The following is a 26,498-nucleotide window of genomic DNA, read 5'->3' as shown; positions in this document are numbered from 1 at the left end:
AGAAGAGGAGGTGTTTGTCTTACTTTGTGGTGATGGTGTTGCCGACATTTTTAGGTGCTGAGGCCACATCCCTGCTCCAATTACCGACCTAACCCAGCCGTTAACTACCCAAACCTTCCTTAATAGTCCCCTCTGTTGACTGGCTCCGTGGATGACTTAGGAAGAAGTTATCAGCCATAGGAATTCGTCACCATCCTACCTGTGACCTTGAATTTCCAGTTGGACAGGTGCATATTTCTCACCTGTAGTTGCAGTACGTATTTAGGGGCGAAGGAGTCATTTAAGTATGTGTTAAGTACGTTTCTAGTGGTGTATTGCTTTAAATATGTGTTCTGTATATGTCTTGTTCAGTACGTGTATGAGACTTGGTGACTGGTTCCTTGTTGGGTTGAGGGGCAGGTGAAGTTTATTGTGGTTTTGGGTGATTAAATGCCTCTCAGTGGGTGTATTTCTCTGTATTTGTGTTCTATATCCATCAGTTCTTGTTCAGTACGTGTATAAGACTTGTTGGCGACTGGTTCCTTGTTGAGTTTGAGGATAAGGTGAAGTTTATTGTGGTTTTGGGTGATTTATTGTCTCAGTGGGTGTATTTATCTGTATTTGTGTGTTCTATATCCATCAGTTCTTGTTCAGTACGTGTATAAGACTTGTTGGCGACTGGTTCCTTGTTGGGTTGAGGGTAAGATTTAATTTATTTGAGTTTTGGGTGATTACAAATGCCTCTCAGTGGGTGTGTTTCTCTGTATATGTTTGTTCTATATCCATCTGTTCTTGTTCAGTACCTGTATGAGTTCTGTTGGTTACTGTTGGTTCCTTATTGGTTGAGGATGACCAAGATGATTCAGGGTCTGAGGAACCTCCCATATCAAGATAGGCTGAAACATTTCAACTTACATTCACTAGAAAGACAAAGAGTGCAGGGAGATCTGATAGAAGTATTCAAATGGGTCAAGGGTTACAACAAAGGCGATATAAGTAAAATACTGAGAATTAGCCAGCAGGATATAACACGCAGTAATGGATTTAAATTAGAAAGTATAGATTTAGGAGGGAAATAGGCAGGCATTGGTTTAGTAATAGGGTGGTGGGGGAATGGAATAGACTCAGCAATCACATAGTGAGTGCAGGGACGATAGCTTGTTTTAAGAGTAGACTTGACAGGTACATGGACGAGGATGACAGGTGGTAATGGGGGGGAATCTGGAGTTGCTGTGTGTAGGCCATTATGCCTCTTGCAGTCTCCCTATGTTTTTATGTTCTTATAGCCAGCCCCTTATGGTATAAATCAACAAAGAATGACCTCACTTTGTTGTATAGAAAGTCTCATTAGTAAGGAAGCATAAATGAATAGTGACTGTTTGGGGTTTTGTTAGGTTAGGTTAAGTTTAGGGTATCTTCAAACACATGATAGCCAGCACCTTATGGTATAATTCACATACATATCCCGGCACCCCCACCCTCAGCTGCCCAGATAAGTATCAAAAGGGCAGGTAAATGAATATATATGTAGAGTGTATATATATTTTAAGTTAGCACTATTTTATCAATCATCCCCACAGTACAATTTGTATTAACCATTTTCCTTCTTTTCTAAATATACTTTGTTTTCTCTTTACATATAAAACAACAACCCTGGTCTCTGCCAAGCTTCTTAAGTAGTGTAACATCTCTTTAGGTTATTTAAAAAGATTGTACTATATGAATAACTAAGCATTTATGTAATAGAGTATAAATGTTATCGAGGGTAACATGTATAAGGTTATGGGTGCTGTGTGTTGGTATATTCCATTCCGCCCAAGGTGAGAACTCGTCAGGGAGGTACCGAACTTATTTTTATTTTAGTTTATATATATTTTTTTTTACATCTGTGTCTATAGCGTTGGTAGGCTGCTTGAGGGGCCTGGATGGTGTTTGGCCCCAGCCCGTCATGGCGCAGGCAAGTGTTTATAGTGGCGCCATCTTCTCTTAGCTCTCTACTACTTAGCTCATCCCAATAGTGACAGTAGAAGGGCAAGGCTGGTCTGGTGCCAATAATCCTTTCCTCTTTCTCCTCCCTTTTTCCACTTTTTCTCTATCCTTCTTTTTCCTTCTTCTTTTCTAATTGGTAGACATAATAATAAGATAATCCTTCCCCTTTTCTTTATTCCTCTTTCTCCTCCTCCCTTTTTCTGCCTTTTCTCTTTCTCCATTCTTCTTTTTCCTTCTTCTTTTCTAATTGGTGGGCAGAATAACAAGATAATCCTTCCCCTTTTCTTTATTCCTATTTCTCCTTCTCCCATTTTACCACCTTTTCTCTCTCTCCATTCTTCATTTTCCTCCTGCTCTCTGTCCCTCTTCCCTTTCTAATTGGTGTACAGTTGATCCGAGGGCTCCGTAAAAAGATCTCTTGACTCCATCTCCTTTATGATCTATGTGGTAATTTGTGGCTGGGTGTGGTGTGGTGTGTGGTATGGTGTGTCTGTCATTTGCCTACCACTGTACTACGGAAGACGGGAGGTGGAGGGGATGGAGTGAGTTGTAGCCCAAGTGACAACCTTAACATTTCCTGGAGTTGGCATTGAGGGTTCGGCAAAATTTGACTTCAGGTAGTCATGTAGGAGGGTAGTGGATGGTGCTTCTTCTCTGACGCATTCTCACCTTAGGCTAAACAGAGCATCATTGAGCAGCTTCTTGCATCCTTCCATGTTCGTGCTTCAGGTTGGCTCAGGGAAGGGAAGCAGGGCAATGATCAGGGAGATCATAGCGGACAAACTAACAATGGTTTCGTAACGCCCAGTACTCATAAGAATGTTTCCTTTGCATGATTGATGTGACTGTCCATCCCCCCTTTCCAGAAGCGGGCAAAAATGACCTCAAAGAAAGGCTCGGAAACAAGTAAACGAGAGGTATACTAACCCCCATTGTAGTGCATGTGCTTGCTGGGCCCGGTGCTGGAAGGCTCCTGGTGTGGCTAGTGGTGTGGGTGTGGCCTGTTGACTCCTCACTTTCGACACTTCCCTCTTTGACAGTCCAGCTCAGTATTGTTTCCTTTTTTCCCATTGTTAGCAGCTGGATATTTTTTAGGGTCGCTTTCACAGTCGTTTTGTTTGTTTTGATCGTTACCAATGGCAGCGATCGACACTTTAGTTTTCCACGTGAAACTGGCCGATGGGGTAATGGCGGCTGCAGAGGAAGCAAGAGGTGTTGAGAGTGTGTGGTAAGGTGCGGGGCTAGGCTAACCCCGCAGCCGCCACTACCCCATCGGCCAGTTTTAAGTGGAAATTTTATAGCGGCGATCGCCACCGCTGGTAACGATCAAAACAAACAAAACGACTGTGAAAGTGGCCCTTAATGTAGTCTATCATTTTCCTTGTCTTATTCATTATTACTGCCGCGTCTGACATTCTTCCCTCGTCAAAAAATCTCATTGCCTTTTCCTGAATTTTCTTTTTTTTTGATTTGCTTCTATAATCATTTTCGTTTCATAGATTATTTTCCTCGTCCTTTTCATTTGAGTACTGACACTTTTGGCATTCTTTCCCTCGTCAAAATTCTTCCATCTAGCTCATTGCCTTTTCCTGAATTTGCTTCTATAATCGTTTTCGTTTCATAGATTATTTTCCTCGTCTTTTTCATTTGATTACTGACACTTTTGGCATTTTTTCCCTCGTCAAAATTCTTCCATCTAGCTCATTGCCTATTCCTCATTTATCTCTTTAGCTTGTAGTATAATCCATAGCATTTATTTACGGTATCTTTATTTTATCACTACGGTTTGGAATTCTACCTGTGATTAATTATTATGAGTACTTCCTTCCCTCCGCTATCAAGTCACAAATTTCCCTTCTAATTTCCTGCTTTTCAGTCATTTTTGTTTTAGATTTGTAGTTATTCTTTAGGTTTAAGTAACTAGCATGCATGACGAAACATTAGGATGGTGACCAATTTGCCTCAAGACACAAGAGAACACTAGTCTTCATCACTGTATTGTCTGAGATCATACATAGTGGCTTTTGGAGGTGTTGTACATGAGAGTAAGCATTGCCGCAGACTCCTCCTACTACCACTACTACTACTACTCAGTAAACTGCTGAGCGACGACAGTTCTGGGTCTGTAGGGAGGCACTGCTCGAGGCTTCTTAGTGAGCTTGCCAGAGGTGAATACAGCCGTCCCTCAAATAGTACGGTCTCCAATAGTTCGGTTTTGGTTTTAAGTGGATTTTCTAAGAAGATTTTTTAGGATTTTTAAATATCCCAATGAGCAGGAAATTTAAAAATCCTAAAAGATCTTCTATGACAGTCTGTATAAAACCGAAACCGAACTATTGGAAACTGTACTATTTGAGGGATGACTGTACATGTAGACTTCGATATCATAGTAAAAAGGCGACCCGGACTTGATTTAGTGTACGGCATGCTCTCTACATGACTCAATGGCTCTCGTGTGGAGGTGACAGTGGTGTGCTTTCAGGTCAATGTGTCGGGGATGTCGTTCCTGCGCGGTTCGGCCAACTATGTGTGGTGCACGACGTCGGTGCTGGGCAAGGGGGCGACGGGGGCTGTGTTCCAGGGCGTCAACAGGGTAGGTGTTCACTCCTTGTCATCATTTTCATCTTGAGCCGTTTATAGTACAGTGTGAGATTAAGGCCTTTCCCAATGTTCTTCACTTTTCTTTCTGGTTAATTGTGCTTATTCCAAAAAAGGGCAAATTGGGTGTCAAAAGAGTAGGTGCTCCTCTCTCTCCATATCATCACTGTCCTAAGTTAGTGAAAGTTAACATACGATAAAAACAGATTAAGTATTGCTAGTGTGAAGGCCAGGCAGTGTCCATTGTTTATATGTGTGTTGGTGACCTCTCTCGACAGCACACCGGTGAGCCCGTGGCGGTGAAGACGTTCAACCAGCTGTCCCACATGCGGCCACACGAGGTGCAGATGAGGGAGTTTGAGGTGCTGAAGAAAGTCAACCATGAGAGTATCGTCAAACTTCTGGCCATTGAGGAGGAGGTGAGATTTATACCCATACCCCTTAACCTGGTAGCAGCGGGGATCATGTTTCTTAATGGTCCCTCTAAGCGAGAAAAATGAGAAAAAAATCATCACTCACACAAACCATTTCATAATTATATCAAAGCATTTGTGATCAGTTTATGTATCATCTATTTGGGGTGGGTGGGGGGGGGTTATATCATGGCACAAATTTGGCCCGTCGCTGCTACACAGTAAAGCCACAAATTTGGCCTGTTGCTGCTACATGGTAAAGCCACAAATTTGGCCTGTTGCTGCTACATGGTAAAGCCACAAATTTGGCCTGTTGCTGCTACATGGTAAAGCCACAAATTTGGCCTGTCGCTGCTACAAGGTAAAGCCACAAATTTGGCCCGTCGCTGCTACACAGTAAAGCCACAAATTTGGCCCGTCGCTGCTACAAGGTAAAGCCACAAATTTGGCCCGTCGCTGCAACACGGTAGAGCCACAAATTTGGCCCGTCACTGCTACATGGTAAACCCACAAATTTGGCCCGTCGCTGCTACACGGTAAAGCCACAAATTTGGCCCGTCGCTGCAACACGGTAGAGCCACAAATTTGGCCTGTCACTGCTACACGGTAAAGCCACAAATTTGGCCCGTCGCTGCTACCAGGTTAAACACCATTAGAGGAGTCAGTTTTTCATTCAAAGCACAAACCTATATAATATTTTCCCAACACACTCGCCATTCACACCAATTAAGAGTCTGATGATCCACCCCGCAGCAAGAGGGCCGAGGGAAGGTCATTGTGATGGAGCTGTGTACGGGCGGGTGACTCTTCAACATCCTAGACGACCCGGAGAACAGTCACGGGCTGGAGGAGGGAGAGTTCATACTGGTGCTCTCACATCTCGGTAAGTATTGCGATCAGATTCCATTGCCTTTAGCTTGCCATATAAAACTTGAGGCTTATCTATTTCAAGAGGAGGGTATCAGGACACCTCTCTACCTGAAATTGACCCCTCTGTTGGCCTCTTCTTCTGTTTCCTTTTGTCGGAGCCGAGTCGAGTGGGTCTTTTTGTTCCTGTTTATGTTTTCTTGCCCTTCACACACACACACACACACACACACACACACACACACACACACACACACATACACACACACTCACACACACACACACCTTTGGGTACACTATCGAGGCTGTGAGGGAAAGAAAAAAGGGAATTAAGAAGAGAGGAGACAGGTAGCGGGAAGGGAAGATATTGTGATGGTAGGCAGGGAGGGACCTATATGGAATGCTGGAGGAGAAGGAGAAAGAAAGGAAGGAGGGAATAAAGAGAAAAGAAAAGGATGAAGTAGGGTGCCTCTCTTTGCTGTAAAAAAGAAAGGAAGGCTCAGATTTCACTTCCTGCAGTACAGTTTTATAAGATTTTTAGATCAGCGAGAACGATGTGAGGCTAACCTTCTGTAGTACTTAACCCCATGACTGCGGATTTCCTACAAGAAGACATCACCAAGCTACAGAAATGGATCAAAAAGTGGCTGTTAAAATTCAATGAAGTAAAATATAAAGTCCTGCACCTTGGGAGGGGATATCCAGCATACCAATACCACATGGGAAACACTCCACTACCCACCACAGAGGCACAGAAAGACCTGGGAGCATATGTTACCAGGCTACCAGTGAAGGCGAAATCCGTGCCAATCGCAGTGGACGGGTTAAAGAAATTTTTGTCGTGTATTGTTTCTTTAAGTTACCCGTTGCCTTCCTGATGAGTTTCGCTGCTAACCACTAACACACACACACGCTCGCACACACGCAGCTGCCGGCATGAAGCACCTCAGAGACAACAACTTGGTGCACCGTGATCTCAAGCCGGGCAACATCATGAAGTTCATCGACATCGACGGCTCCACCATCTACAAGCTGACGGACTTTGGCGCGGCGAGAGAGCTCCAGGACGACCAGCAGTTCATGTCTCTCTACGGCACAGAGGAATACCTGGTGAGTGTCTATAGATGCAGCTGTTGATATAGTGTTTAAATCTCTCTGTACTTGAAGGAGACAGTTTACCATGAATACATAAGCCAGTAAATCAGTCAGTCAGTGTCTCTTCACAACACAGAGGAATACCTGGTCACTGTCTCCCCTTTGGTGTCATGATCAAGGATTTGCCAGGATGCATTTACGATGACTCCTAATTCTGGGTTTATTTCTTTGAGGCTTAACCTGAGAATGGCAACAGACCTCAATTGAGGCTTGCCCGAGGGGAGGCGACAAGCCTCAATTGAGCTCAATTTTTGAACGCGTACGGAAACTGTGCCAGTAGGTCTAGATGGCTGAAAATTGGACTGGATTATGTAATATATGGTAACACTCAGTAGGACTACCCACTATCACCCCAGCTAGTAGCTGACCCGCTCACCCTACCCTCCCAGGCAGTTTCAGCAACACCATGCTCTAAATTTAGATTTATTGTATATATTATTGTCTGTAGCTATAATTTTTTTATGTGTTACTCTGTAATAAAAGTGATGAAAATAATAAAAATATTTTAAAAAGATAATATAAAATAATGATAATAAAAAAAACTAACTCATGTCACATTATTCATTGGAGTTCAAAATGAACTCCTTTGGATAATATGATGTGTGCGTGCTACATGTCATTTACGCTGACGTCCCTCGTCTTGCCTTGTCGCGCGTAGTCCTCCCTCACACATCCCAGGGGTTGCCAGCGCTCGGCTAAATCCCATTTATTGACCGCTGCCACAGCCATACAAATATGTTTAGAACGTTTTGGTTTTCACTGTCCTGTGCGCTCCAATATTCCAAAGGTGCTGAGGTACTGCTTTTTCAATTCTGAGAGACTTGATTTTTTGGTCAACCAGTTGCCTGACAATGGCTCTCTCCAACTCTGGAATGGCTTTTCTCGGGTTAATAGTTAGTCAAGAGTCACCAATGCACTGGCTAATACTATGTTGTTTTATTAGCACCCAGACATGTACGAGCGAGCCGTGCTGAGGAAGCCTGTTGGGAAGACCTTTGGTGCTCGGGTGGACTTGTGGTCGATAGGTAAGACTTAGAGAAGGAGGATTGTCCAACCTTTATCCTTACAACAGTTTTTAATATAGGTACTACATCTAAACCACTCTTATTAATCCCCTTCATTTATTTAAAGCCTCAATTGAATCCCCACACATTCTACATCTCATCCAACCCATTCTCTTCTTTTCATTTACCATCCGTATTATCCCTTATGTTGAAGAGAAATAGGAATGATAATAGTGGTTGCACAGTGAATCTTTACACTGTGCTATTCCCCACACATTCTTCGTCTCATCCAGCCCAGTCTCTTCTTTTCATTTAACGTCCATATTTTGTCATTTTCCCTCATGTTGAATAGAAATAGGAATGATAATAGTGGTTGCACAATGAAGCTTTACACGGTACTGCGTTTTGCCCTCCAAGGTGTGACACTTTACCATGTGGCAACGGGAATGCTGCCCTTCCGTCCCTATGGTGGGCGCCGCAACAAGGAGACCATGTACCATATCACCACGGAGAAGGCGCCGGGGGTCATCTCAGGGGTGCAGACCTCGGAGAACGGGCCCATTGAGTGGTGCACGTCCTTGCCGGAAACCTGTCAGTTGAGCCTGTGAGTAGACCAAGCTATAGTTACTTATCATTATTTCTTTTGTATAGGAGAGGAGGCAGCTCTAGGCTACACAAACTAATGAGGAAATAAAAAAGCCTGCAAGGTGGTGCTCCTGGAAAGAGTGTTTAGTAGACATCCAAAACAGAGAGGTGTCTTGATACTCCAATCTTGAAGTGGTTTAACCCAGTAGCAGTGGGGATCATGTTTCTTAATGGTCCCTCTAAGCAAGAAGAATGAGTAAAAATCATCACTCACACAAACCATTTCATAATATATATCAAAGCATTTGTGATCAGTTTATGCGTCATCTATTTTGGGAGGTTTATATCATGGCACAAATTTGGCCCATCGCTGGTACACGGTAAAGCCACAAATTTGGCTCATAGCTGCTACCGGGTTAAAGTCATGCGCAGGAGTAAATACAGACAGAGGAAAGCTACATAATATAACTCATACTCCTACATAACCCATATTTACCTTAACTTTAATTTGTGGTTCTGAAACTCATCTTTTGCAGGGGCCTGAGGAAGCTGGTGACCCCTCTGCTGGCCGGTCTCCTTGAGGTTGACCCGCAGCGTATGTGGAACTTCGAGAGGTTCTTCCAGGAGGTGACGATGATACTCAGCCGGAAGGTGGTGCATGTGTTCCTGGTCAATAAGGTCCAGCCACTCACTGTCTACATGGACCCAGAACATAGGTGAGTCACTCTATGCTGAATATGGAAAAGTTGAGGCATAGGTCCTGTTGGAGAAGGTAATACATTCTTATCAATCTTTATATCGCAGCTTATGCAAACGCTCACCTTCCTTGTAGACAGAGATAGGGTATATGATTCATTCTGTTCTCTATTACAACTATTGCAGACGCTCATCTTTATTCATTGACAGAGATAGGGTATATGATTCATTCTGTTCACTCTATCACAACATGCAAATGCTCCTTTCATTAACAGAGATGGAGAATTGCCTCAGACTGTTTTTGGGTCCTGTTGAAAGAAGGATAGTACATTCTTTTCACTCTTTTTAGCACAAATTTTGGAAACGCTCATTATCATTTGTTGACTGGGATGGTGAATTGCCTCAGACTATCTTTGGGTAAGCTTCAAGACATCAATACTTACTCTTCTAATCTTTGGGTCCTGTTGAAAAAGGATAATTAATTTCTTCACTTTTCATCACAAATTTTGGAAACGCTCATCTTTATTTGTTGACAGATGGTGAATTGCCTCAGACTCTCTTTGGGTAAGCTTCAGGAGTTCAATATTATATACACAATACTATATACTCTTCTAATCTCTACAGGTATGAGGAGCTTCAGTACCTCGTATGTGAGCAGACAGACATGAACCCGGTGAACCAGCTCCTCCTCTACGACAACAAGCACTTCAGTTCTGTGGTGGCCATGGACCAGCCCGCCTCCTCCTACCCCTCCTCCACCCCTCGCTCCCCCCTGGCCCTCTTCTCTAAGCAGGACGATGATGTTACGCTTACCTTGCCTGAGACACCTGGTAAATATGGCTTTCCTGTTATACTTAGTTAATGATGTCATACTAGCCTTGTCTGATGAAATGACTGGTAAATTTTTGTTTTCTTTTCATAGTTAGTTGATGATGTTACACTAACCTTGCCTGAGATGCTTGGTAAATGTTGCCCTTTATTATAGTTAGTTTTTTTAAAGTAAAGGAAGTAGATCAAGGGCAAAAAGTAGAATAATGAGAAAAAAAAAGCTTGCTAATCAGTGCCCCTATAAAAAATGTTTAGGAGAGTGGCCAAAAGAGAGGTCAATTTTGGGAGGAGAGGTGTCTTGATACTCTCCTCCTGAAAGAGCTCAAGTTGTAGGCAGGAGGAAACACAGATGAAGAAAGATTGCTACCGAGTTTACCAGTGTAAGTGATGAAAGATTAAAGATGCTGGTTAACTCTTGCATAAGGAATTAGGACAGTATAGGGATAACCTAGAGTAGAAGGTCGAGTGCAGTGGGGCCGCAGGAGCAGTCTAATAGAGGTTCCTAGGCTGCTATCATTTTAATACATGTTTTTCCCTCTTCCTCCCTTAATAGCGGTCAAATTTGGCAGCTTCCCGGCGTTGGTGAGTGTGGAGCATGACGCCACGGTAGGCAAGTCCCTCTGTGCAGTTGGCCACGCAGTCAAGCGCAAGATCGATTACTTTTCGAAGTGCGTCTTTCTCATTGAATACAGCGTCCTTATGTTCATGTGAGTGCCGTGGGTCTTTATTTTGCTATTCTAAATCTTTTGTAACTGTAATTGAAATGCAACTGTTTACTTCTTGTATATCAATGTTTTATAGGTGGAAATTAAGCTTAAGTATTCTATTCTAATCTTTTCTTAATTTTATCTATTTTGCATTAAAGTTTTTGTCACATGCAAGAGTTTTATAAGTTACATCAGAGTTTGTTTTGTTTTTCTGTGTCAATCCTAGACTTAGATTATTAATAGTTTCTCTCATCTTTTATGTTTAACTTCTACATTTTCACTCCTCTTTCATATTTAGGTTCTCCAGAGTACAATAGGTAATTTGTTTTTAATTTTGACAGTAAGGTTCAGCCTCTTAAGACGTAATTCGTCCTCATGCATTCAGTGAGGGTACAGTACTTTTTTTTATTTATTTGTTTATTTTTATTATTCTGATAGGAAAGTGCAGCCTCAATCATCAACTAATCTTTATGCTTTCAGTGAGGGTTCAATAGATTTTTTATTTATTTATTTATTTATTTATTTATTTTTTTTTTCTTTTTCTGAGTGGAAGGTGCAGCTTACGACACCTCATGAACCTCTGTGCTTTCAATGAGGGTACAATAGATATTTTTTATGTATTTATTTATTTATTTCTGAGGGGAAGGTGCAGCCTACAACATCTCATGAACCTTTATGCTTTCAGTGAGGTCATCGTGCAGGAGCTGACGAGCCTCAAGTCCCAGCTGGCCCACGTGCAGGCCCTCACCGCCGCCGTGAGTGACCGCTTCAGCCAGCTCGTAGCCAACCACCGCAGGTTCCTCATGCTGACCCAGATGTGCGGCGGCAACCAGGACGTCTCAACCCAGGCACTGAGGGAGCGTATGGAGGACCTGGTCAACAACAAAGTGGATACGGAGAAAGCGGTAAGTTGGTTTGTAATGTGTCTTCTGGTTTGGGCGTTTGCTTTCTCATGGAGGTGTTTTTTTGTCCCTTGTTGAGCACCTGTTTTGTTGCATGTCATTGATAGTTACCTCCACCTCCATAACAAGTTCAAATCCCTTTCTTTTGCATTCCCATGGAGGTGTTTTTTTGTCCCTTGTTAAGCACTCATTCTGTTGCATGTGATAGTTGTTGCCTCCACCTCCATAACAAGTTCAAATCCCTTTCATTTATTGTGCATTAGAGCCTTTATATCGACCTTTGCTTTCTCTGGGAGGCATTTTTTTGTCCCTTATTGAGCACTTGTTTTGTTGCATGTTATTGATAGTTACCTCCACCTCCATAACAAGTTCAAATCCCTTTCCTTTGCATTCTCATGGAGGTGTTTTTTGACCCTTGTTGAGCACCTGTTTTGTTGCATGTTATTGATAGTTACCTCCACCTCCATAACAAGTTCAAATCCCTTTCCTTTGCATTCTCATGGAGGTGTTTTTTTGTCCCTTATTGAGCAATTGTTTTGTTGCATGTTATTGATAGTTACCTCCACCTCCATAACAAGTTCAAATCCCTTTCCTTTGCATTCTCATGGAGGTGTTTTTTTGTCCCTTATTGAGCACTTGTTTTGTTGCATGTTATTGATAGTTACCTCCACCTCCATAACAAGTTCAAATCCCTTTCTTTTGCTTTCTCATGGAGGTGTTTTTTGACCCTTGTTAAGCACCTGTTTTGTTGCATGTCATTGATAGTTACCTCCACCTCCATAACAAGTTCAAATCCCTTTCTTTTGCTTTCTCATGGAGGTGTTTTTTGTCCCTTGCTAAGCACTCATTCTGTTGCATGTGATAGTTGTTGCCTCCACTTCCATAACAGGTTCAAATCCCTTTCATTTATCGTGCATTCGAGCATTTTATCTCAACCTTTGCTTTCTCTGGGAGGCATTTTTTTGTCCCTTGTTAAGCACTCATTCTGTTGCATGTGATAGTTGTTGCCTCCACTTCCATAACAGGTTCAAATCCCTTTCCTTTATTGTGCATTAGAGCCTTTTATCTCAACCTTTGCTTTCTCTGGGAGGCATTTTTTTATCCCTTGCTAAGCACTCATTCTGTTGCATGTGATAGTTGTTGCCTCCACTTCCATAACAGGTTCAAATCCCTTTCATTTATCGTGCATTCAAGCATTTTATCTCAACCTTTGCTTTCTCTGGGAGGCATTTTTTTGTCCCTTGTTTAAGCACTCATTCTGTTGCATATGATAGTTGTTGCCTCCACTTCCATAACAGGTTCAAATCCCTTTCATTTATTGTGCATTCGAGCATTTTATCTCAACCTTTGCTTTCTCTGGGACTGGGAGGCATTTTTTTGTCCCTTGTTTAAGCACTCATTCTGTTGCATGTGATAGTTGTTGCCTCCACTTTTGTTACAGGTTCAAATCCCTTTCCTTTTCCATGTATTAAGTCAGTTTGTAATGAAGCCTCAACCTTTACTTTTTCCTGAAGGCATTTTTTTTGTCTCTTGTTAAGCACTTGTTCTGTTGCATGTGATAATTGTTGCCTCCATTTTTCGTAATAGGTTCAGATCTCTTTCCTTTTCCCTGCATTATGGCCTTAATCTCAACCTTCGCTTTCTCTGGGAGGCATTTTTTTTGTCCCTCGTTAAGCACTGATATGTTTACGAATGTGGACCTGAGCTGTTTCGTTGAGGTGACGCGTTTCTTTCACTTCTATGGCTGTGGTGTGTTTTGGTCCTAACTTGCTCCTTCGTTTTGCTTTTGTCATATTCTTTATTTTTTATTTATATGTTTGTTTTTGTATTTTTCTTGTACATCTGACCTGCTGCTGGTGTTATTGTTTTAAGACAGGTGATGCATGTTTGGTTGTGGGGTGTCTTTGTCCTAACTCACTCCTTGGGTTTTGCTTTTGTCATACCATTCTTTATTTTTTTATTTATCTGTTTGTTTTTATTTTTCTTGTACACCTGACCTGCTGGTGTGGTTATTGTTTTAAGACAGGTGATGCATGTTTGGTTATGGTGTGTCTTTGTCCTAACTCACTCCTTGGGTTTTGCTTTCGTCATATCATTCTTTATTTTTTTATTTATGTTTGTTTTTTTATTTTTTTCTTGTTTCCTGCTGGTGTTGTTATTGTTTTAAGACAGGTGATGCATGTTTGGTTGTGGTGTGTCTTTGTCCTAACTTGCTCTTTGGGTTTTGCTTTCGTCATATCATCCTTTATTTTTTATTTATCTGTTTGTTTTTATTTTTCTTGTACATCTGACCTGCTGGTGTGGTTATTGTTTAAGACACACATTTGTATATGACCTAACTTAACCTCTATGCTGCCAAAAGTTACGAATGGTTGTATAAAGAAGTCAATCTATATTTGTTTTGATCCTGAAATATTACATACTCATTGAAATTTACTAGTTATAAGTTTGATATTACTTCCTAAGATACGTACACTACAAAAATGAGATTTACAATGTGGAGATCAATATTCACTTACTGACAGACTAAAAACATTCTTATAACATTGAAATTTAGACACATAATTCACAAGTAAATTGATATTCCTTCACTGACAGACTTAAACCATCATTAGAATACTTAGATTTATATATATATACACACATAATAACTCATAAACCATAATGATACTTGCTCTCACATTGACTAACTTGAAATTCACTTCCTAATAGACTACAAACATTCTTATGATACTTAAAATCAGACCCACACATCATACATCAGTCCTATATTGAAGGCTGTAACTTGTTATCTAAGGCACAATCAGGACAGATATGCATGAAGACCCAACCTCGCCCGCCCCATCCCTCCCTTCCCTTCGTAAACGTCAGCCTTCATCTCTGCCTTGCCGCCCTCCTTGAATGCCCTCCCTGTGTCACTGGTAGCGCTTGAAACACTGGGTCTTACATGGCTGTGGTAACCTCTCAGAACCACTCGCACCCTTCGCCCGGGAGGTTGGAGGAGCTGGTGCAAGGTGCTGGGGCGGAGGACAGGGGGGTGAGTCCGTCTGTCTGTCTCTACGCACTTCACTAAAGCCTGTATTCTTAAACATCTCAGCCCCTCAGTTTGGTATTTGAAAAGCCTCTCATTTATTTATTTATTTATTTTACATCAAAGGATACGGCTCAAGGGCAACAAAAAGGGGTACAAAAAAAAGCCCGCTATCCGCTACTCATGGAAGTTGACGGGCTGTTTTGTGATCCCAGTGATAGTTTTACCTGCCCTCTGCGTCCTGAACTTGAAACTAACCCATGAAAAACCCGGTTAATCTTCCCTGTGGCCTCGGATAATAGTCGTACTGTGAGCCTGATATGTTTAAGAATGTGAATTTGATGCTGTATTCTCATGTCTCAGGCCTCACACATACACAGTTAATAAGGCTTTTGTAGAGGTTGTATTTCCGAGGGGGGAGTGTTATGAGCCTAATGAAAGTTTAACAAGGCTTCTGCATCATGAATGTAAAATGTTTCATGAAGCTCACACACCCACACATAATAAGGCCTTCGTAGAGGTTGTATTTCCGAGGGGGAAGTGTTATGAACCTAGTGAAAGTTTAACAAGGCTTCTGATCATGAGTAAAAAGTTTCATGAACCTCACACACCCACAGATAATAAGGCCTTCGTAGAGGTTGTATTTCCGAGGGGGGAGTGTTATGAACCTAGTGAAAGTTTAACAAGGCTTCTGATCATGAGTGTAAAATGTTTCATGAACCTCACACACCCACACATAATAAGGCCTTTGTAGAGGTTGTATTTCCAAGGGGGAAGTGTTATGAACCTAGTAAAAGTTTAACAAGGCTTCTGATCATGAGTGTAAAAAGTTTCATGAACCTCACACACCCACACGTAATAAGGCCTTCGTTGAGGTTGTATTTCCGAGGGGGGAGTGTTATGAGCCTAGTGATAGTGCAGCAAGGCATCTTCTGCACTGTGAACATAAAAGCCACTCATGAGAACCCAGCTAATCTCCTTTGTGACCTCGGGAAATAGTTATGAGGGCTGAGAGCGTTTGAGAATACGAGCCATAATCTTCTGTTCCTCACTGATAGATAACTTGGAGTATTATGAAGAATATATTTGCTGCATTGAGATATTATGTACAGCACTTGCACTCTTGATACTATAGCTTAAAGAATTGCCTCGTATTTCAGAACTGTATTAATGGTTCAAAAATTATTATGAACAGCACTTGCACTCTTGATACCATAGCTTAAAGAATTGCCTCGTATTTCAGAACTGTATTAATGGTTCAAAAATTATTATGTACAGTACCTGCACTGATATGGTTAAAAGAATTACCTCATTTTAGATCTTCATTAATGGTTCAAAAATTGTTCTGTACAGCACTTGCACTCTGATATACTAATTAAAAAGACTTGCATCATATTTTGGAACTGTATTAACCCCTTCACTACGGCCGGGCCAAAACAGCGCCCCGTGCCTTATCTGGGACCGCCGTGTACGCCAAATTTCAAATGCTGCTATTGAATATAAAAAGTTTTCAGCCATAAACTCGACATAATCGTCATGTATTATATATGAAAACATGCAGAATTTTATGGTGCACATAAAGAAACAAATTAATTGATAATTTTGAGATGTAAGCATAAATATATAGATAAAATAACTCGTATATCGGCTAAAGCGAGCCAGGACTCAGTATACGCGTCCTCGGATATGGTTCGGGGCACGCAAGGACGAAGTATACGCGTCCTCGGATATGGTTCAGGGCACGCAAGGACGAAGTATACGCGTCCTCGGATATGGTTCAGGGCACGCAAGGACTCAGTATGCGCGTCGTCGTGTTGAAGGGGTTAATGGTATATCTAAATGATTTCTTGACTAATTTAGGAGAACATTTATCCTAACCAGTTTTCCTTTTTATATAAGTGCACTAATTTTTGCTTTAATAATAGTACACAGTAATCTTAGTTCAGTCATGTGGAATTGTTAAACTTTTATTTTGTAGCACTGAAAGTTTTTTGTTACTTATCCCTTCTGTTTGTGTGTGTGTAGGTACGTGACTCCCTGAACGCAATCGTCCCCATGGTGAACCAGCTGTTCGAGAGGGTGGTGAGCGGCGGGCAGCTGCGGCGACAGTGGCAGCAGGTCAGGAGCGACGCAGCGGCGGTGGAGCGAGCGCCCAACAAGGCCGCCACACTAGTCAACAAGCTGAGGGAGTCCTGGCAACACCTACTCAGAGACAGAGCTGCCAGGAGTATGTTGTTGTTGTTGTTATTATTATTATTATTATTATTTTTTATTTTTTTATTTTTTTATTTTTTTATTTATTTTTTTACAGGAAAGGAAGTAGCTCAAGGGCATAAAATAAAATTAGTAAAAAAAGCCCGCTAAACGCTGCTCCTAAAAGAAAGATACAAGTAAAGAGTGGCCAAAAGAGAGGTCAATTTCAGGTGGAGAGGTGTCCTGATACTCTCCTCTCCTCTTGTTAATGAGATCCATGGAAGGGCATCAAGGAGAAAAAAAAAAATTACATCTTTGCAGTAGTGGAGTGGAACATGCTAATTGACGTGTGTACCATTTAAACACTCTCTACTTCTATTCCACTGTATAATTGCAGTGTGGCGACTATGCTTGATGAACAACCCTCCCATAACCCACTTAGCCAGCAGGGTACCTCTTTGGCCGACTCGGTAAGGAGTGGCTCTCCCGTCACGTTGGTCGCAGGTTCAATCCCAGGCAGCCGGCGAATACCCTCACCTTGTCTTGATTAATTTCTCATGTGTTTCGATACATGCAGAGGATGCGTAGGAAAATAGAAAAAGAGAAAATAAACTCCCGGGGCAAGACAATGTTCTTTCTTCCCCTTCACAGCCTTGACTTTCAACGACGAGCAGTTCCACCTCCTGGAGAAGATGAAGATGAAGGAGACTGCCAAGAGCCTGGAGACACTGCTGGCCTCGGTGACGGCCACGCTCCACGGCACCACCGACCACCTGGCAGACTGGTGCAAGTAAGGCTTCTCATCCTGTAATATTTGAGACCCACTCAGCAGTAAACGTGAAATGTGTCCATAGACGCACCTAACATTGAAAGGATTAAGGGCTGTATTTTAAGACACCATCGCTTCTCACATCAACTATTTCTAAAGGTCAAAGAGGGGATCAATCAGGTTTTAATGTGTGTTTTTTAAGGTTCATGACACAGAGGAAGGGTCAGACTACCACCAGGGTCATAAAACTACCCCTGGAAAGGCCTACAGCTCCTACGAAAGCTATGTCAAATATGTGAACTTGGGCGACAAAATGTTTTAAAATACGACCCTCACCCGTCTGCTGTGATTGGCACGAATTTGGCTTTCACTGGTAGCCTGGTAACATATATTCCCAGGTCTTTCTCTGCCTCTGTGGTGGATAGTGGAGTGTTTCCCATGTGGTATTGGTATGCTGGATATCCCCTCCCAAGGTGCATGACTTTACATTTTTCTTCATTGAATAGTAGCAGCTACTTTTTGTTCTGTTCCTGTAGCTTGGTGAAGTCTTCTTATAGGAAATCCGCAGTCAAGGGGTTAAGTGCAATATTTGACCTGAACAGTAAGACACTAACAAGGGAGGTGCCAAGGAACTGGTTTGTGATAGCGGACACAATACATGACAGACAACCGTTTGCTAACTTCAATTCGTTTTGCAGGGTGGCCAAGGTACAGCGCGTCCAGACAGAGATTGAAAAGGCAGACGTTGAGAAGCACGAGGCACTCCTGGCCACCTTCCAAGCCACACTGGGGGACACGGAGGAGAGCTACCACCTCACCCTCTCGGAGCTTCTGGCATCGATAAAAGACAGAAAGCTGCAGGACGACGCCAGGCTTCAGGTGGAGGTAAAGACTGTGTGGCCTCTTATAGCTTTGGCATTTTCCTTTAAGTTTTCTCTAAAGGTGAAGTTCCTCAGCACCTCGCCACACTCACACTGGATGGCTGGATGAATGATGGTTGGGCCTGTGTCTCTCGGGAAGCTTTTCTCTTCAACTCATGGTTCCTGTTTTCCTTCATATGCATCACCCCGGAAAAGGAGGTTAAATAGGGTAATAGGGGTTGTAATGACATGGTTCCTGTTTTCCTTCATATGCATCACCCCGGAAAAGGAGGTTAAATAGGGTAATAGGGGTTGTAATGACATGGTTCCTGTTTTCCTTCATATGCATCACCCCAGAAAAGGAGGTTAAATAGGGTAATAAGGGTTGTAATGCCATGGTTCCTGTTTTCCTTCATATGCATCACCCCAGAAAAGGAGGTTAAATAGGGTAATAGGGGTTGTAATGACATGGTTCCTGTTTTCCTTCATATGCATCACCCCAGAAAAGGAGGTTAAATAGGGTAATAGAGATTGTAATGCCATGGCTATTTGTTGTGATGAGTTTTAATTAGTCTTTTTCTGGAGGGTTTTGTTTGAGGAAATGAATGATAAACAGGGATTTTGAATATTGCATGTAAGTTAAGTACATCAGGTGTGTATAATCAGTAAAAGGTAAGCTTGATCTGCAACCTATTAACCTGGTAGCAGCGATGGGCCAAATTTGTGGCTTTACCGTGTAGCAGCGACGGGCCAGATTTGTGCCATAATTTTAACCCCCCAAAATAGATGATACATAAACTGATCACAAATACTTTGATATATATAATGAAATAGTTTGTGAGAGTGATGATTTTTTCTCATTTTTCTCGCTTAGAGGGACCATTAAGAAACATGATCCCCGCTGCTACCAGGTTAAACAGTATTAAAGACAGTATTGCAAGAGAGTTTGAGCACTTCATAAACACCAAGACCCATATTCTCAGATGCTCTCGGCTCACACAACAGATATTTCCGTGTTCATGTTGCAGAAGCCTTTTCAAACTAGCATTAGAGTGAAACCAAATTGTCGAGTCCGTTTTGGCATTGGCTCCCGTGGGTCCATTTCTCCCCTCTGCTCTGCCACACAGTCCCAACACCTATTTTTCCTCTCATATGTTACCTATAGCTTACATATGAGAGGAAGAGATAGGTGTTGGGACTGTGTGGCAGGGCAGAGGGGAGGAAAGGACCCGTGGGAGCCTACGCCAGACCGGCCTCGACATATTTGGAAGACTATAGGCTCATAAAACAACCCATGGAAATACTAACAACACAACCTCAACCAAAGCCTTATCAGATGTGTGTGCAAGTCCTGACACAACCTCTATCAAAGCCTTATCGAATATGTGTGTGAGCCCTGAAATGTTTGAGGATATGGAGGTAACATTTACTACACAGTTAAGCTTGGGAACATGTGGTGAATGAGTGACTTTCCCTGTTGTGCACCGTGACTTTCTCCTTCAGGGCGGCGAGGAAAGCAGTGACACCCGCAGCTCCATTAGAACGACCGACTCCAAGGACACGAAGAAGGCCAAGAAAGACTCCATCAACCATTCCAGAGTTAGAGTATCGTACGTATATGGAATTTTTATCTTCAGTAAGTGCTTAAGATAAAGTTTACCTACCCAAGGCACCATCGCATGTGTGAGAGAGGGGAAGGTATGAGTATGTATATGTGAGCTAAGTACAGTGAGGAGAGTAAGGAGATTGAGGTGGTTTGGGTATGTGAAGTGGAGGGAGGATGGTGAGGCATTGGCGAGAGCTGTTTAGGGGAAAGTGCCTGGCCGAGGGAAACATGTAGGCAGTGGGTTAACCCGGTAGCAGCGATGGACCAAATTTGTGGCTTTACCATGTAGCAGCGACGGACCAAATTTGTGGCTTTACCGTGTAGCAGCGACGGGCCAAATTTGTGGCTTTACCTTGTAGCAGCGACGGACCAAATTTGTGGCTTTACCATGTAGCAGCGACGGACCAAATTTGTGGCTTTACTGTGTAGCAGCGACGGGCCAAATTTGTGGCTTTACCATGTAGCAGCGACGGACCAAATTTGTGGCTTTACCATGTAGCAGCGACGGACCAAATTTGTGGCTTTACCATGTAGCAGCGACGGACCAAATTTGTGGCTTTGCCATGTAGCAGCGACGGGCCAAATTTGTGGCTTTACCATGTAGCAGCGACGGGCCAAATTTGTGGCTTTACCATGTAACAGCGACGGGCCAAATTTGTGGCTTTACCATGTAGCAGCGACGGACCAAATTTGTGGCTTTACCATGTAGCAGCAACAGGCCAAATTTGTGGCTTTACCATGTAGCAGCAACGGACCAAATTTGTGGCTTTACCGTGTAGCAGCGACGGGCCAAATTTGTGGCTTTACCATGTAGCAGCGACGGGCCAAATTTGTGGCTTTACCATGTAGCAGCGACGGGCCAAATTTGTGGCTTTACCGTGTAGCAGCGGTGGGACAAATTTGTGGCTTAACCGTGTAGCAGCGACGGGCCAAATTTGTGGCTTTTCCATGTAGCAGCGACGGGCCAAATTTGTGGCTTTACCGTGTAGCAGCAACAGGCCAAATTTGTGGCTTTACCGTGTAGCAGCGACGGGCCAAATTTGTGGCTTTACCATGTAGCAGCGACGGGCCAAATTTGTGGCTTTGCCGTGTAGCAGCGGTGGGACAAATTTGTGGCTTTACCGTGTAGCAGCGACGGGCCAAATTTGTGGCTTTACCGTGTAGCAGCGACAGGCCAAATTTATGGCTTTACCGTGTAGCAGCAACAGGCCAAATTTGTGGCTTTACCGGGTAGCAGCGCCGGGCCAAATTTGTGCCATGATATAAACCCCCCAAAATAGATGATGCATAAACTGATCACAAATGCTTTGATTTATATTTTGAAATGGTTTGTGTGAGTGATGATTTTTTTCTCATTTTTCTCGCTCGGAGGGAGCATTAAGAGGCATGATCCCCGCTGCTACCGGGTTAAAGAGCATTGGGTAGGAGAGGCCGAAGCAATGGATAGCGATAATTAGAAGTGTATCAATGACTGTCTAACCTTACGAGAAATCCTGACGTCAAACAGATATGATGATGATTATATACAGGACAATTTTATCGGCTACCTGCATGTTCCAGCATCCCATTTCACAAGACTTGCTACTCCTACTCCTTGTTAATTCTTTATAGTCCACCTCTCTAACAGGTTCTCTATCTTTTGCCTCTAACTGTGAACTCTGAAATCATTGGTTGTCTCCTTCTGGCCACTGTAAGAACTGATTTGGCATGGCACTGCTTCCTCACCCTTCACGACCATGGCACGGAACACAGAGGATAGTTTGCATTTGTTCTTCTCTGCATGCCACTAATATGCACGACTGTCATTATTTTGATATTTTCCCCATGGTGTTTTTTTCTTGGTGAATTTTTGATGATTTTTTTTATACATTTTCCCATCTTTAGTAGTTTTCTTTTTCCATAGTCGCTGTTTGCCTTTCTAACACATTTCCATACTCAATGATACTTTGGATACATATTATATACATACTTATACATATCTCCTCTACATCCCATACATTTTTCCCATATTCAGTAGTGATGTTGTTTTTATTCCATAGCTATTTAACTTCCTAACTTATTTCCTATTTTTCATTATTTATTTATTTATTTATTTATTTACTTGTCATTATTCCATAGTTATCAGACCTCCTAACATTCTTCCCATTCTTTGTAAAGGTAAAGTTTGTGGAGTGCTCTATAGCTGTGTGATGTTTATATTTATGTGTTGTTCAGCTCTCCAGTGGACCGTTTCTTCCCCCAGGTTGCAGGAGATGTTGGAGACTCAGGAAAAGGCGATGAAGCTGGTGCAGGAGAACGGGACAATACTTGAGAGGTTTGGGCGCCTCACAGAGCTCACCAAGCCCTGAGGAAGGTCACCACACACACACACACACACACATACACACAGACACAGACCTACAAAGTGTAAGCCCTGAGGAAGATCACCACACACACACACACACACACACACACACACACACAGTGGAGAAGGGCTGAAGTGGTCCCCATATATAAAAGTGGAAGGAAAGATGAACCTTCAAACTACAGACCCATATCCCTGACAAGTGTTTTGAGCAAAATATGTGAGAAAATAATAAAGAAGCAGTGGACTAAATTTCTAGAAGAGCATAAGTTAATTACCAGCAAACAATATGGATTTCAAAAGGGCCGATCATGTGTTACAAACTTACTCAGTTTTTACTCAAGAGTGACAGACAGAACTCAGGAAAGGGATGGATGGGTTGATTGTATTTATCTAGATTTGAAAAAGGCCTTTGACAAAGTTCCACATACAAGACTATTATGGAAACTGGAAAATAAAGGAGGATTGAAAGGAAATATGAAAAAATGGATGGCAAGCTACCTAATGGGAAGGGAGATGAGAACTGTGGTCAAGGACATAAAATCAGAATGGAGAAATGTAGAAAGCGGAGTACCACAGGGCTCAGTATTAGCACCGATAATCTTCCTGGTATATGTAAATGACATGGCTGAAGGAGTTAATAGCTACATAAACCTGTTTGCTGATGACGCTAAATTACAAAAAACATATAAGAAACAAAGAAGATTGTGAAATATTGCAAGAAGACCTATACAAAATTTGGAAATGGAGTATGTATTGGGAGATTGATTTTAATGTGAAAAATGTCATGTTATGGTAATGGGTAAAAGTGAAACAAGCCCAATCTGGATATACAAAATGGGAAATGGTGAAACATTAAAATAAGTGCATGAAGAGAGACACCTGGGAGTAGTGTTGAGGGATGATAATCAACCAGAGAGTCATATAAGTCGGATCTTTAGAGACACATATAACTTGGTGAGAAATATTGGAGCATTTAGCTACATGGACAAGGACATGATGAGAAGGCTAATCACTACCATGATTAGACCAAAATTAGAATATGCAGAGGTAGTGTGGTCCCCCATAAGAAGAAGCATATAAAGAAACTAGAAAGAATACAGAGGATGGCATCAAAATGGTCCCAGAGTTGGAGGGATTAATATACGAGGAAAGATTAAAGGAAATGAACTTAACAACACTGGAACAAAGAAGAGAAAGGGGAGACCTAATCCAAATTTATAAATTATTAAACAAAATAGATGAAGTAGATAATGAAGAACTGCTACTAACAGAAGGAAACATAAGCAGAAATACAAGAGGACACAGTAAAAAATTGAGAAAGGGGAGATACTTGAGAGACTAAGTATAGCTTCCGCAAAAAGAAATGTAGAGGTTTGGAACAGTCTGAGCGAGGATACAGTATCAGCGAGGAGTGTGCAAAGCTTTAAAGATAAGTTGGATAAATGCAGTCACGGAGACGGGACCACACGAGCATAATGCCCAGGCCCTGTAAAACTACAACTAGGTAAATACAACTAGGTAAATACACACACACACACACACACACACACACACACACACACACACACACCCCTACAAAGTGTAAACCCTGAGGAAGGTCACCACAACCCCTCCTCCCCCTCCCTACAAACTGTTAACCCTGAGGAAGGTCACCCCCCCTATAAAGTGTTGATACCTGTACTGTTCTGGGACCCCAAAGCTCAGCACCCAAATACTGCTTGAGTGTGTATTTTTTTATGTGCTTAGAGATTTGTATACAGCAATGATATACAGAATACAACATATACGCAATACAAAATACAGTGACAAAATACAACATAATACAAATACAACAAACTACAGTGACACAATACAACATAATACAGTGACAAAATGCAACATAATAGAAAATACATTAAAATACAATGAAAAAGACAAAAATACTCTTCATAATACAGTAAAATACAAGAGAATACAACTTGAATATGAGATTTTTTTATGTATACTTCTTATAAATATGTATGATTTTATATATATACATTCATAGTGAGAGAGAGAGAGAGAGAGAGAGAGAGAGAGAGAGAGAGAGAGAGAGAGAGAGAGAGAGAGAGAGAATGATATATACAGCACCCATGTGATAATTATCTTATAAATACATTTATACCACTATGAGCAAGTGTTTTTCTTTTCTCAACCGATAGATTCTTCTTATTAAAATTAAGTAAGTATGAATATGTATGATTGCATGAGTACATAAGAGTATAATGAGTGAATAAGTATGAGGGAATTAACAAGTCTCATAGGAGCTCTGTGGGGGCATTTCCAGGGGTAGCTTTATGACCCTGGTGGTAGTTTGACCCTTCCTCTGTGCCATGAACTTACAAAAAACTCTCAATGAAACCCGACTGACCCCGTTTTTGGCCCTTCGAAATAAGAGGACGTGAGAGCCAGGTCTTTCATAGGAGTTGTGGGCATTTCCAGGGGTGGTTTTATGACATTGGTGGTAGTTTGACCCTTCCTCTGTGCCATGAACTTACAAAAAACTCTCAGTGAAACCCGACTGATCCCGTTTTTGGCCCTTCGAAATAAGAGGACGTGAGAGCCAGGTCTTTCATAGGAGTTGTGGGCATTTCCTGGGGTGGTTTTATGACCCTTCCTCTGTACCATGAACCTAAAAAAACCTCATTGGAACCCGACTGATCTCTATGGTCATTGGAATTAAATTATGTGAGAACCAAGTCTTTTATAGGAGTTGTGGGCATTTCCTGGGGTGGCTTTATGACCCTGGTGGTAGTTTGACCCTTTTTCTGTACCATGAACTTACAAAAAACTCTCATTGGAACCCGACTGCTCTCCTTTTTGGGCTTCGGAAATAGCTAACATTAGAGCCAGAAGCATCTTAGAATACATTCCTCAGGGCATTTAATATAAGCTACATCTTTTTCTCTATGCATCAACTCATTCCCTCTTCGCACTCATCCACAATTACGTCCACAAATAGCTTTTAATATCAAGGCCATTACGTGTAGCTGTGCATGTTGGAAGGGGTGGGACCATGGAGGTAGAATTGGTGGAGTCGACACGGCCTGCTTTAATCCCATTCCTTGAGGTGAAGCCGACGAACTGTCAAATTCACGGCCAAAAGATCGGGGCGGGCGAGCCTGGCCTGACCTGACAACACCTGACACCTGGCCGTAAAAAATGACAGATCGGGCGGATTCACTTAATTGGGCTGATGTTGACTCCACCAATTCTACCTCCATGGGTGGGACATAACCTATTAACTTTGCAATAGCCAATCTAGAGTGAATTGAGGGGGAGACTTAAGTGTTTGAGCAATCAGAGTAATTTGTCTGCATACCGAGTTATATTTATAGTGTGTTAATGTGTGTGTGTGTGAGAGAGAGAGAGAGAGAGAGAGAGAGAGAGAGAGAGAGAGAGAGAGAGAGATTGATTGATTGTTAGAGAGAGAGAGAGAGAGAGAGAGAGAGAGAGAGAGAGAGAGAGAGAGAGAGAGAGAGAGAGAGAGAGAGAGAGAGAGAGAGAGAGAGAGAGAGAGATTGATTGATTGATTGTTAGAGAGAGAGAGAGAAGATTAGTAGAAAAGCAATGAATAGGGAGGCAAAGAAAGTGAAAAGAGGAAAATAAATGAGAAAAAATAAAAAAAGAGAAAGTAAATGAGGAGTAAGAGACATTGTGATAGATAGAAAGTTAGATAAGAAGCGACAAAAAATGGAGTCAAAGAAAATAAGAAAAAAAGGATTGATTGATAGTTTATTGTTGCAAGGAGAGAAGAGAAAATAAATGGGAAGATTATTAATGCAAGACTGAAAGAAAAACAATCAAGGCAAAAATAGTGTTTACATGATCATATATTTATTAATTAGAAAAGGGTAGTTTTTCATCAACGGTACACACGGGTCAAATGAGACTTTAAAAAATAAACAAAGCAAGCACAGTGTTACATTATTAGTTTATTAGTTAGCATGG

At 42.0% G+C, this 26,498-nt stretch overlaps 1 protein-coding gene across 1 annotated transcript; it reads left to right on the top strand.

Moving 5' to 3' along the window:
- Positions 1-22,579, top strand: LOC126996906 (serine/threonine-protein kinase TBK1-like). The gene is made up of 17 exons (XM_050857826.1): positions 1-253; positions 4,451-4,561; positions 4,845-4,985; positions 5,733-5,862; positions 6,775-6,956; positions 7,945-8,026; positions 8,423-8,609; positions 9,127-9,306; positions 9,911-10,116; positions 10,668-10,821; positions 11,507-11,726; positions 14,692-14,760; positions 16,780-16,981; positions 17,599-17,737; positions 18,415-18,601; positions 20,080-20,186; positions 22,425-22,579. Exons 5-17 carry the CDS (start codon positions 6,783-6,785, stop codon positions 22,528-22,530), a joined length of 2,013 nt encoding a protein of 670 aa, XP_050713783.1. The 5' UTR covers positions 1-253; positions 4,451-4,561; positions 4,845-4,985; positions 5,733-5,862; positions 6,775-6,782; the 3' UTR covers positions 22,531-22,579.
- The last annotated feature ends 3,919 nt before the right edge of the window (positions 22,580-26,498 follow it).

Source organism: Eriocheir sinensis, chromosome 11, assembly GCF_024679095.1.
Source record: "Eriocheir sinensis breed Jianghai 21 chromosome 11, ASM2467909v1, whole genome shotgun sequence".
In the NCBI taxonomy this organism is placed as follows: Eukaryota; Metazoa; Arthropoda; class Malacostraca; order Decapoda; family Varunidae; genus Eriocheir; species Eriocheir sinensis.
Note: the sequence above shows the minus strand (reverse complement) of the source record. Positions and strands in the feature narration are given on the sequence as shown.

Coding starts and splice junctions, on each gene's coding strand:
- LOC126996906 (XM_050857826.1), top strand. CDS start 6,783: ATGAAGCACCTCAGAGACAACAACTTGGTGCACCGTGATCTCAAGCCG. Junction 10,822..11,506: donor TACAGCGTCCTTATGTTCAT/GTGAGTGCCGTG, acceptor TTATGCTTTCAG/TGAGGTCATCGTGCAGGAGC. Junction 18,602..20,079: donor ACGCCAGGCTTCAGGTGGAG/GTAAAGACTGTG, acceptor TTTCTCCTTCAG/GGCGGCGAGGAAAGCAGTGA.